This window comes from Squalius cephalus, assembly GCF_949319135.1.
Source record: "Squalius cephalus genome assembly, chromosome: 22".
NCBI classification, from domain to species: domain Eukaryota; kingdom Metazoa; phylum Chordata; class Actinopteri; order Cypriniformes; family Leuciscidae; genus Squalius; species Squalius cephalus.
Genome location: NC_137143.1, coordinates 23,268,853 through 23,282,045, shown reverse-complemented (window position 1 = coordinate 23,282,045; position 13,193 = coordinate 23,268,853). Strand labels below are relative to the sequence as shown.

The following is a 13,193-nucleotide window of genomic DNA, read 5'->3' as shown; positions in this document are numbered from 1 at the left end:
TGTGTGTAAACATTTGCTGATACCATAGCCCCAACCCACCTTCACACACTCCGTTCCTCAGCTGGTAACCGCTCGAACATGAGATCTGCCTCTCGCACACAAACCCTCCTACCGTGTTCACGCAGCGCTCGTCTGCCTGGCAGGTGTGTGTGTTCGTCACACACTCGTTCACATCTGCAAAGCAAAAGTACAGCATTATTTTGCTGGGCTCCAAATTATAACATCCTCACACAGTGCCAGGGACATAAATGAGGAGTTACATCCACAAAAGCCTGGAATGGAGAAGCTGAAGCTGGTGGAGAGGCAAGCAGGTGAGACGGCAGTGTAAAAAACATCCCATTGTGTGTTTCCATAAAACGAGGCACACATCAGGCAATTTGCTTCATGTCTTGAGTTCTGGCACTGTGGCGAACTGTCAAGATCTTCGGTTGGCCAGATTTATTAAAGGCAATAACTCTGGACTATGTTGAAAAACAAGATACCCAGAGAGGGGAGAAAAATAATTACTAGAAGCTTAGACAATGGCTGATTTGTGGCCCAAAAAAAGGATTCAATCTGTCATGTTATTGCCAGAGGAAATAATTTCAGGGAACTGGATGGAAATGTTTGTGCTTTCCTCTGGCCACATTAGGACAAAACAGAAAAGAGCACATGGTACATTATTTGTTCCACACAACAGCTGGTAACACCATAGAGAAAACAATGAATTTGAATGTTTCAAAGTTTTTTGGATGCCAAAGCATTGGATAATAACAGAATTGCAATTCCAGAATGGAATACCAAAAGCAAAAATTTAAAAACAACTTTTTAGGTAAATAAAAGTGGCTTTGTTGTTGTCATCTCAGTGACCACACTTTGTGAATCTTGTTTTCAGGCAGAGGTATGCAATAATACTAAGTACATAGTCGCAATAGTGCAATGCAGAGGCAGCTATAGACATTTATATATATATATATATATATATATATATATAAGGAAGACAAGACCAATCACTAATTATACAAATATATAAGTGCTTCGGGTTGACGTAATGTAGAACAACTCGAAAGATGAAAAATATTTGAATTTGCGTTAAATACGTGAATAATTGTCTATTGAGTGGTGAAATAGGGAGAAGGTTAAAGAAAAAGAGGAGAGATGGCTCACAAAAAATAGCAATTACCTTCTTAACAAACATCTCAAGAATAAACTTAATTTTCAAACAGGTTTGATTTATAAGTAAAAGTATTTTCTACAAAAGTAGTTAATTATTAAATATATTTAAACAGTACATTTTATAGTAATTTTTAGCAAAACTGTTTTGTTACCAACATTATTCAAAATATCTTGTTTTATGTAAAGTCATACAGGTTTTGAATGACATAAGCATAAGTAAATGGTGATAGAATTTTCATTTTTGAGTGGACCAGCCCTTTGAAGGTTCACGCTTTAGTTACCAGAGAACCGAGATCACTCTCTATCTCTGTCTTTTTTAAAAGGTTCCTGCATTCAAGTGCACATTATCTAGCCCCAAAAGGCACATAGAAAGCAGCTCTGACACCCTCTTGCACTCTGTTGCAGATCCACTGCGGAAGTGTCAACAAGCTGCCTCATCAACATACATGAGCAGTGGCACTTATTCAAAAAATTTGCTTCATTATAACAATATAGTGAATTGCCTTCAAAATGTGGTACTCTGAAATGCATTAGAGGATATGCATGGGATGAATAATGCATTTTTGCAGACTGCAGGCAAAAGTGAGAGGGTTAGTGGTATTGCAAAGGGATGTGACTGCGGTGCATCAGGATTATGGTCTGTCAACATTATGTCTATATCAGATGTGCTGTTGTGATCGATAAGGGTTAAGATGAGAGGGTGATGATGACCGTCCAAGATGGTTGCAAGCTTGGGTTCACCTTTTTGTCTCAATTCCTGTCTTTGTTTTCTTATGAGTCAGTTTTGTTATTGTTACTAAAACTATTTAAAATAAAGTAATTGAAATAAAGCTGAAATCAAATAAAATATAAATATTAGATGAAAAACTTAAAATGTATATATATATATTTTTTAAATGTTGCCTAACTGAAATAAACAAGTTTAACCCTTGTTAAGACCTTGCTAAAATTTAATGCATGAATGTTTCGCCAATCTTTATTACATATTCGGGTCTTTAGCGACCCGGAACTACATCTAACACGGATAGACCTCTACCTGTCGCAATAATATAAAACTCTCCTGATATTAGAGGAACAATTACAGAAGATTAAAATAAAGCATATTTTGTTACCTTTTGGAGCTTTGAAGGGTTCGGTTTGAGCAAATGTTTTATACCATCATCACTGTCCTCGTCAGAGCTCATTTCCCAGTACATTCAACATCTGGCTCATATTCACCATCTCAAACATTTTCTCAAAACTATCATTTTCAACATCTGCAAAATCAATATTTTGATCGCTGACAGCTTCTTCACAAGACCCACCATCAAGTGACAGTGACACTATTTGATTGCGTTCAGTACTTGCTCTGCAGTAAATCGCTGAGCCATTTCAAGTTTTGCTGATGATAATTCCTATACTTTTGTTTTCTGCCTGCTGTAACTATGAGTGAAACGTCACTTCATCATTGTGTATCAGACATTGCTACTTTGTGGAATAAAGGTGAATTGAACTTATTCAGTCATCAAATATTCAATTATTGTTGTGCAGAAAAAATATATTTGTTACACACCTAGTTTTTCTTGTTATATTGTTTATAATGAATTGATTGAGGAATACTAAGAAGGTTGATGTCTAACTTTAAAAAGTAAAAGTAAAAGACCCCTTGGGTTACTAGAGATGTTTAAGGGTTAAGTTGAAGTACAAAATTACTAAACGGAAATAAATTACAGCTAAATACAAATATAAAAAACAAAAAATGACAAAAGCACATAACAAAATTACTAAACCTTAAACTAAAGTTAAAAAGCTAATTCAAAATGTTAATGCATGCTACAAGTACAGTATATAATTAATACTAAAATAACTGTTATGAGTTGACTACTGAACACGCACATTTGGACGTTCACTTTTGTACTTCTATGAGAGACCTAAGTCACAAGAAAATTTATAAAAAATGCATTAAAGTATTAAACAATCAAATAATTATATGAATAATAATATATAAATAATAATAATAAATGCCACAGGTTCTCACGTGTATCATCAAACACAGCATGCTAGTTTAAATATGGAGGCAAGATTTATTGATGAACAATCAATTGGTGAACTTTATGTATGTCATGCATGCACATTATCATTTACTTCATTAATTTTGAACCAAACAATGCCATACAAACCTCTAAAAACATGAAAATTGAGCAATAATCTTCAAAGCCTAAACTTTCCCGTCTATAGCTACTCCAAAACATCACTGCTATTTGGTTTAGAGGCAGATCTAAGACGCCCATTAACTACCTCAAGAATCAAACTACTGTAATAGACTGAGACATTTTTTGTATGCTAACCACTAATGCCTTCTATGTTTTGGTTATGTCTGGAGGAAGGCAAAACAATTCAAGACATCCCCACAGCTTCTGGTGAGAAGTCTGAGCAAACTCGACACCCATTATGCAACCACATGTATGTGAACTGGTTATAAGAGCAAGCCAATGAGCTTTTGGGTTTCCTTCTAGTGTGTTAGTGAGTGTTGATCTGGGCAAGCGATGGGCCAACATGCCCCAACAGTGTGCAATGAGCTGAGACGGTCCCACGGTACCAGCTGAAAGCTCTTACCCACACAATCTCTATTCTGGTTGTGAATAAAGCCCTCATCGCACATCTCATTCAGCCGCACACACTGGTAGGAGCCCTCCCGGTTCACACACACCTCGTCCAGGGAGCAATTGTGTCTGCCGCTCGTGCACTCATTCACATCTACGGTACACATAACACTTTAGTTAAAGAGAAAAGGCACATGCTGAGATGCAAACACACACATACTGTAACACAGACACCTCCACCATCATAGAGTCGTGCTAGCATTTTACGAGGTGCGAGATCAGATCAGGTTTTGTTTCTAATAGTGAGGTTTGCTCTCAATTATTCAACCATTTTATTGTTGTTCGAAGTGGGTTTTCTTTGTGGGGAAATGGCATGCATGTGTGGCTTTATGAATCTATAACACTTGATGTTTACCATGTGAATACAGCTTATGAAGAGAAACAGATGCCAGAGAAACTCCAGGGAGGATATACATGCACAGTCTCGTATTTTGAGCGTGCATTTGGAAGTGTAAATGTCGATCATAAATGGAATGAAATTGAATACTAAAACATTTCATAAAAAAAAAACAATCTAGTTTCCTGCAGAGTGTGACTTAAGTCCTTGGCTCCACAGCAAAGCCAGTCAAGCTTCATTTTGTTTCTGCCAAACGAAATCAAGGTCTCTGCCCACCCGCATTCAGCATATGGGAATGCTTTGACGGAGAGACGCAGAAAGAGAGAGTGAAATAAACTCTTTAAGAACAGAGATAATTCAACAGTGAAAACTGCCCTCTCAGCTGAAGCCATTGCGATTATGTCCTCCCTTAAACTGTCCTCACATGCAAAAATTGCACTGATTTACAGTTCCTGTCTCCTGAATCAATGTGAACATGAAGTAAAATCTGACATTCATGTTGAGCCTTAGGCAATTTGCATTTCAGTCAAACAAACACTATTAATCGTTGTTGAAGGTCATAGTAATAAATTCTACATAAGCTAAACTAAAACAGAGAATATGATCAGTTGGTTGTAACTTCTACATTTGCTGTAGAAGTTAAAAGCCGGTTTACACTGGACAATTGTTTTCTTTCCTTTACGGCCTTTGCTTGTCATATTGTACAATATGATCCCAGTGAGATTTTGGGTAAAGGCCAAGGCAGACTGTGCAACATCAACAGTATTTTATGTTATACTGTATGATATACAGCTAAAAGTTTGGTCACAATTGACAGGCCATTTAACGTTCCGTTCAATATATTCTTTGGCATTTGAAATGGTACAACATAAACCCAAGTCCTTTGAGTGTTTTGCATAGAAAAATGTTTAACATAGAAAAATGGGAAAAAGTAGGAGTTTTAGAAGGAGAAGAAGTATTAAGATTAATGTAAATAATTTGCCATTGGTGAGCTCGCATAAGGCAAAATCAACAATCTTGCATCACCATTTTGCCTAATGATAAAATAAATCTGGTACAATCTCAGATATTTGTTTTAAACGACTAAATTCTTGAAAAATGTATACACTGCAAAATAATTTTCCTAAAATTTTCAGTATAGTTCTAAGCATCCTTAAAGCAAGAAAAATGTATTTGATAAGCTACAAATTTAATTACAATGTGTAAAAAATAAGAAACATTTATTTTAATTTTAGTGAATGTTTCTAATTTGTATTTAAATATGTTAAATTAATGAATTACATATTATTACCATTGTTTCTTTTACTGTACCACATTGGCAAATATATATTTTCTTGTTTTAACCATAATTGTTTTTAGACTTTTATCAACCTTTAACATATTGGCAAATGTATATGTTCTTGTTTTATCCATAATTTTATTTAGACTTTAATCAAATTACAGTCAGGTGTTATTCTGTAAATTCCAAATGAAAAAATATATATATTCTTGTTTTAACTATAATTTTGTCTAGACTTTTATCAGCTCACTGTCAGGTGTTATACTGTAAATGACATAAAGAGCCAGCAAAATATTGTTTTTGGATAAGTTTATAGCAACATCTCTGCATGGCAATTTTATTAGCACCTTCCATGACAAGTTTAGGATATGGAATGAAAAGACCTTGAAAAATATAGTCTGCAACACTATCAGTACAGTAAATAAACATGTGGTAAAAGTGTCAGATCAGACAGGAAGATGTATTGTGAGACAGCAGAGCTGTCGAACCCAGGGCTGAGGTCACTGTTTATTATTGTAGTCAGGGCTGAAGGAGAGTAATTGGTCATGGATCAGTGAAGCTGAAGGAAGCAGATCCTCAGGTAAGAATGTGATGTTCAAATCTCTTGTCATAATCCTTTGGGTATAACTGCTATACTGTACATGAGTGATTCAGTCCACTAAGGGATTGGTTAGTGCGGTATGACAGTTTTATCAGTGTTTTGTGACAGCTCTGTTGAAAAGAGGGTGTGTGTTTGTAGTTTTTGACCAATTTAGAGTACTTTACCTTCACAGGTGTGTATGTCTGTCATCAGAGAGAATCCTGGGAAACAGGAACATTGGGCCAGTCCTCTTACCACAGAACACTGCTGAGAGCAGGGCCCATTACCTGCAGACAGTAGTAAAACTCAGTACACTTAACTGATCACACTTCTTTTTATACATTACATTATAATTACAATGGCAAGGATCACTGTTATTATTGTTGCGCTTGAATGATCAAATACACACAATTATGTCAAAATGCCCATCGTGGAGCATTCATGTAAACACAGTCGGTTATGTCTTATGTAAACAGTTTGGTGAAAACTGGATGTGTGTGAGTATTTTAGATCAACACATTTGGTCTTAAAGTGAAAGGAGCCTAATATATCTACAGCCATCATTAATCATTTGTCATAAAAGACAAAGAGAAAATCACTCACTGCTCTTGACAGAATAACTTATTTAGGCACAATATTTTTTAGCTTAAAATATCCAAAAACCACTAGTGCAAAGTTATATATATTGTTGACTTGTGAACTTACACTATCCCAAATGTTTCCAACAATGTTTAAATCCAGAGAAATCTACAATTTTAATGCGTGTTTCCGCCGTGTCAATGTGCAGTCTGTCTGTAAATCCCTTGACGCTTTAAATTATTATGCTTTTTACTGGTGAGCAACTGTTTGGATGCCTTTATCAACAGAAAACGAATCATTGTTATTTAGCTCATTACGGTTAATTATCGGTCTTATTGTTTGATTCTCTTGTTTTTTTTGGTTTAAAGCAAGTAACATGTTTGTACCATGCCTTAGAGACACTGTTTTGTCAAGTGGCTAACATAGCATAATCAGAAAGAGCTTTATTTGTAGTAACAGTATAATTCAGCATTTATTCTGCCATACAATGTATTTAAAAAATAATTACATGCCATTTAGCAACACAAGTCATCCATATTTCATTAATATGATATTCAAATATCGATATAGTTAACAAGTATCTCAAATCAGCCACAGAGCGAACGCACAGAGTAACGTTATAACTTTCAACACATTCAAATGTATATTTAGTATGATTGTTTCTACCAAGTAAAACAGCGCTGTATTACCCCACATTTTTAATTTAAAATCCCCAAATTTAAAAGTGACCTGTATGAGTAGTAATTCAGCACTAACTGTAACAACATTCAAGTTCAAGGAAGAAGGAGACGTGAACCAGCAATGGTTAAAAAGTCATTTTAATCGTAAAAAATAAACAAACTGCGAAATATAAGGATAATAAACGCTCCGGTGCTCCTCCATGGGACTCGGTCCGCTCTCAGGCTTTCTGCCCCACCCTGCTTCATACCACAGTACATCTCATCCATGAAAACGATTTCTGCCTGATTCCCGTCGGATTGCTTTCCATCGGCTGTGGAGGTGAAGACGACAACTCCCATGATTCCACTCTCATTAATGCCAGAATGGAGCTGCTGTGCTCATGGATGACCATAACAGATTTCGTTCAAAATTGAACTATGATCAGCATGACTTAACGAGTCACCCAGATACATCCAGATCATTTCCGTACTGATTGATCCTCCAGAAACACGACAGTGCCCCAGACAAGTAACAGACTTCCAGTAAATGTTTAAGTCCTTAAACATCTACCATCAACCCCAAACCAGATTTACATAAAACGTTGTGGCATTTGGACTTCTCTTGTGAAGTGCTTTATCTTCTGGATGGCCTGCTGGATGAGGAGGAAGTGGTGATTTTTTGCTCCTCAGTTCAGCGTGTTTCAATTAAGATAACATATGTTGTGCAGAGCATTAGAATGACCATACAGTACCTGTGAGGCTACATGGTCTGGAATTTAGTTCTCTGTTATGGTGCCAGAATGTCAATCTCATGACATTTGAAAGAACAATGTTATGTGCACACCAGAACAACCAATTATGTTAAGATTTGACTGATAAAAAATAAAATAAGAAATCACTTAATTTCAAATAAAGGATTCTGAGTTCTTTCAACCACAAAACATATATGCATAATGATTCATCATGAATGAAGCTAAGAAAAAAATATCTTAATATGTATTAAAAATGTCTAAACATTCTTGATGTTATATATGTTATATATGTTCTAAAACACATATATAACTTTAAAAGGTAAAAAAATAATACAAAATGTACAATTTTATAATCAATATATATGATATTTATATTTGACCATATTACCGTTTTTACTTTATTTTTGATTCCATAAATGTAGCCTTGTTGAGTATAGGAAACCTCTTTCAAAAACAAAAACAAATCTTACTAACCCCAAACCTTTGAACAATAGTATGTTATGTGGACTTTATACACTGCGTGGCTGTTGAATGCCTGAATCTGATTGGTTGACGAACGTTCTAAGGTGTGCAATTATTTTCAGGGAAACGCACGGCTTAAGTAGTTCCAGGCAGGTCTTGACCGCATTACGTCGCCAAATGTTTTCAGTTATTTCAAAGGTCCTTACAGCCTTTAACAGCAAAAGAACTAAAACCCACAACGATTACGTACCTGCACATGGGTTATGAAAGACTGGGGGTTGAGTGGTGGTTTCTTGTCTTGCTGGAGCTACAGTAAGCAGCCTGTCTTCTTCACCAACCCTGTTGTCTTCCTCCAGCTTCTCTGTCAGAAAGAGAGAGAAAAGAGTGAAATGTCACAGGGATGAGTCATTCTTTTTCATTTTACACCCTGTCAGATGGTTTTTGGTAGAGGAACTACCAAAAAATAGTTTTTCCAACATTTAATCATGACCAGATGCGAAATACGGAAAGCGCTATTTGATTTGTGACGTTTGCAAACATATAATGTATCTTATGCTCAGAATTTCTTTCATTCCAAAAGTCAGCTGAAGAATGCTGGAGGGAAGTTATTTGTGGTCGTATCATTAGTTCAGTCCAGACATGAGATCATGAGTCAAGTTTCAAACTGCGGAGAAGCACAACACTATCTCTATCAACACTTCCATGTCACCAGAGACACAAAAACAATATTGACACATGATGACAATCCCATCATGCAGTGGTGTTGTTAGGGTTTGGCTGTATAACCAAGGAAACAGGACAAATAATTACAAACTGCAGGAAATCAGGCAAAGCAAAGATAGTCCCATCACTGTGCTATCTAGTTAAATGGATAATTCACCCAAAAGTGAACTCTGTCATATGTTTTTTATATTTATATTTTGTCATTTTGGAGCTAGACCGACCCAGTTATTGATTTTATAATATTAAGAAAAACTGTACAGGATATTGATATTGATGGAGATTGATCAAAATTCATGTTTTTAAAAACAAAAATCTCTTAGAGTTATGAAATAACATGCAGTGTTGTTTGCCTGTGCTTCAACGTGTTATGTTATATAAAGAATTAATATTATTCATGTTCTTTAGAGTTCAAAAATAATATACCAGGATGTCTAATTCACTGACTCATCATAAAAAACCTTCACTAGATTGCTATATGTGCAGGCACGCACCTAAATGCAAAGTCACAGTACACAGTGTTATTTAAGGTAATTTTAAATCCAAATAAGTTCTAAGTAATGCGAACACACTGCAGACAGGATATTGAGAAGGTATTAAGATTAATTCCTCTATTTAATGCAGGGCTGATAGAGTGTGTTTTGAGTGCATAAAGATTAGACTTCATTATGCTAGGTTGTATACAGAAGTATATCTCTGCTCTGAAAGTCTAGGAATAACATAAACCCTCACTGGTTCTCAACAGCCTTTATGCATATCCAAATAGAATATTTGTTGAACTATACCTGCTTAATCTAAAATGGTTCACACACAAAACTGAATCTACATACAGTATAACACAAGCAAACAGGTTGTCCCTGAGTCATCAGAACTCAAGGAGGGGCTGATCTTACCTGGGACACATGTGCGGGCATCCTGCAGGAGTGTGTATCCAGGGTGGCAGGCGCACAGGTAGGAGTCGCGAGTGTTGATGCAGGTGTGATGGCAGAAAAGTGCAAATCTCTGGCACCTGTCATCATGCTCCAAATCCTCCAGTGAATTAGCCGCAGGATCCACATCCCCAACCGACAGCGCTTGCTTCGAAAACTGACTGTCTGATACTGAGGAAGGGGAGAGATGGTAAGATTAGTAAGATCTCTTGCATGTGACTCTATTTACATTACTAACATCAATGCATGGATGCAACAATATCAGAATTCTGGTTGATAAGCCAGAATTCTAATATTATAGATAAGCCTGATAAGCCTATTTAAATGTTCAGGTTATGGCCAATAAATGATAAACGGTTTAAAAATGAAAGAAACAAACTATAAATAAAATGTACAGTATGAAGCATTTAGGTAACACTTTACTTAAAGGTATTCATAAAGTATGTTATAGTGCATAATATATATATTCATAAATAATCAAAATATTATCAAAAACACTATGTAGAGCTAAAACAAGTTAATTCCGAGTAACAAATGCCATTAAAAAAGACCAAATGCTTTGGAAAAAAAGTGATCAAACTGAACATGCTCAGTTTTAAGTTCTTAATGTAATATTTTAAGTTCTTTAATATTTTAAAGGTACACTATGTAACTTTTTTTTTTATTCAAAAATTACAGTGAATATAATGAGCGAGTATATCATGAATCCATTTTCCAAATCGTGTTTTTGTCTTATCCTGAATCACTATGGTACGTCTATAATAAGTGTTTATAATGACAATCGCTGTGGAGTAACCCAGTACATGCGTGACTACATAAACAGAGAGAAGTAGCTTTAGCTACAATGTTCTTCCACAAAACACGTGCAGTTCTGTTTATTAACCACTAGAGAGGTTACAGAGTGTACCTTTAAGTTGCTAATTATTGATGGTCAACTTTTTCTACATTTAATTGTTCAATCAACCTTTAAAATGCATCTGACAAAATGGAAGCTTCATTATTTTAAGTGAATTACAATATTGGCAGTTTTCAACAAAGGTTTTGATTTAATAATATAACATAACATGACAATATACATACATGTGCACATCTCAAACATTTCAAAATAATAAGTACTTTTATATTTTTTATTGGGATGCATGCCATTTGGTGTAAACCTATAAACTTCCCATGTCATAAACGAACTGTTATTTTGAGAGACTTTCTGGCTTTGACTCACAGAAAGCGTTTGATTTGAAGGGCCCTTTGAAGCAAGTTATTTTTTAGCATTTCTGTCTGGAAAGACACTACAACAACATATGCTATGATTGTTTTCCCTTCAAAGTGCCCTGAGTCGATATATTAATGCAATCTGAAATGTCCTGACAGTCATAGGGGTCTACAGGGGTCCTCTCTATGATATTATTTCCTGTTTTATGGGGGGGGTTGTTTGTCACAAGATGGCTCCCACATCCACACTGACTTTGGCGAAAGTGATTAGGCAGAAGTTTTTTTTTTTTTTTGTGGAATATCTTTTACGTAAACATTATACATAAAGCAACACTCCAGTCAACATCTGTCATTCCACCACTGCCAGCTGTTCTTGCCATGCTCTCTGTGTCCTCCATCTGCCAATCACATCCTATCAATCCCAAATCCACAGTCAACGAATTCTACAGAGTTAATCAACAGGCTTTCCAACATCGCACATCAATTTGGCAAGGTGTTCGACTGACTTGGCAATTAGCGTCTGGCTAAACATTATAAACAGACTCGGCTTCACCTTACACAGCGCACTGGTGTAAAGTAAATATTTCTCACAGTCATTAACTGAATGTAAATGCAATGGAGGGAGAAGGAGATTAAACATTTCCGCTATAATTAATCACGTTACGGGTGTGAGGTGGCAGGGGGCCTGAGAAAGCATCCCTCATGGAAATAATTACCTCTCAACCGTTTTTGTATCGCTTAAACCTTTGATGCAACCGAAAGGGATTACATAGTTAGCAATAGTCTCCTTAAAAAGAGAAAGAAAATGCATTTCTTTGGATACCTCTATGGAGGCAATTTAATTGGACCTATTTTAGCATTCCATCATCTGTATGTGCAACACGAAAAGGAAATAAACCAGTAGCTACTGACACGGCTACAGCTAATCTCACCTTGCCTCAGGATATCAGGTTGGCTCTTAAGGGGAAGCAAGGCACTGGGCCAAAGGAATGTGCCATTTGAGACATAGCAAGAGGTAAAGTCTGGGTTTTAAGTCTCATTCAAAGGAATATTGACCTGGGTCTATTGACTAAGGTTTTGCTGATAACTGAGGGAGTGCTAGTTGGGTAATGGACATCTGCCATTACACTGATATGACACTATGGCTCTCAGGGTGATAGAATAAAAGCCAGGATGTGAGGTGGTGAACAACTTTATTTAGCTATAAGCCACATACAGGTTTAAGGCACTTTGTGAGAAAATTTTCCTCACACACACACGCACTCACAATGTACTGTATTAGACACGGTTCATTGCTTATGTTTCTCTGATAAATTTGAAATCTATTTAAAAATTATTAAACATTTTAATGCAAATTCTTGGATTCTTGGAACTTGAAAGCTTTAGGTTATATTTTTAGATAAATATAAAAAAATGTTTTATTTTATTTTAGATAGCACTTAACAAAGAAATAAAATAAAAAAAACTTTAATTTTACTACACAGTCAGACAATGTGTGGGTCTGGATTTGGATTTCCGCTGTTTTTTCTCCAGTGAACATTATTCATGCATTCCGAATACAAAAGGATTAAGTAAACATCCATTTTCCAAATTAAATTGATTTCACACAATAAAATCAGGTTAAGACAAAAGAATTATGCTGCATTATACCTCATTTGAATAAATTCAATTTAAAAAGCAACAAAATCCATTTTTGGAGTGTACACAGTCTATTTCTAAACTAATATCAGGTCTCATCCCAGTGTAAACATATAGCATCATTCCAAAAAAGAGAACAATGTTTCCATGCAAATCCTGCCAAAATTAGTGAAATTAGTCAGCTGAAACATTTGAGACAGAAGGAAAGTTTGCTGGCACGGGCAGAGAGGCAACAGCCTGCTTTGCCATCTG

The 13,193-nt window shown here is 35.8% G+C and overlaps 2 protein-coding genes across 3 annotated transcripts in view; both read right to left on the bottom strand.

Moving 5' to 3' along the window:
• fbln2 (fibulin 2) overlaps positions 1-13,193 on the bottom strand; it is a 50,521-nt gene that overhangs the window by 12,462 nt on the left and 24,866 nt on the right. Inside the window, exons 6-10 of one of the 2 annotated variants that reach the window (XM_079856807.1) lie at positions 10,059-10,265; positions 8,696-8,806; positions 6,179-6,280; positions 3,751-3,891; positions 40-174 (exon numbers count right to left, since the gene is read on the bottom strand). In XM_079856807.1, the coding sequence (XP_079712933.1) occupies positions 40-174; positions 3,751-3,891; positions 6,179-6,280; positions 8,696-8,806; positions 10,059-10,265 (696 nt within the window). The remainder of the gene's footprint in view (positions 1-39; positions 175-3,750; positions 3,892-6,178; positions 6,281-8,695; positions 8,807-10,058; positions 10,266-13,193) is intronic. The other variant, XM_079856808.1, reaches the window with a different exon arrangement.
• Positions 1-13,193, bottom strand: part of alpl (alkaline phosphatase, biomineralization associated) — a 343,644-nt gene that overhangs the window by 321,167 nt on the left and 9,284 nt on the right. The window lies entirely within an intron of this gene.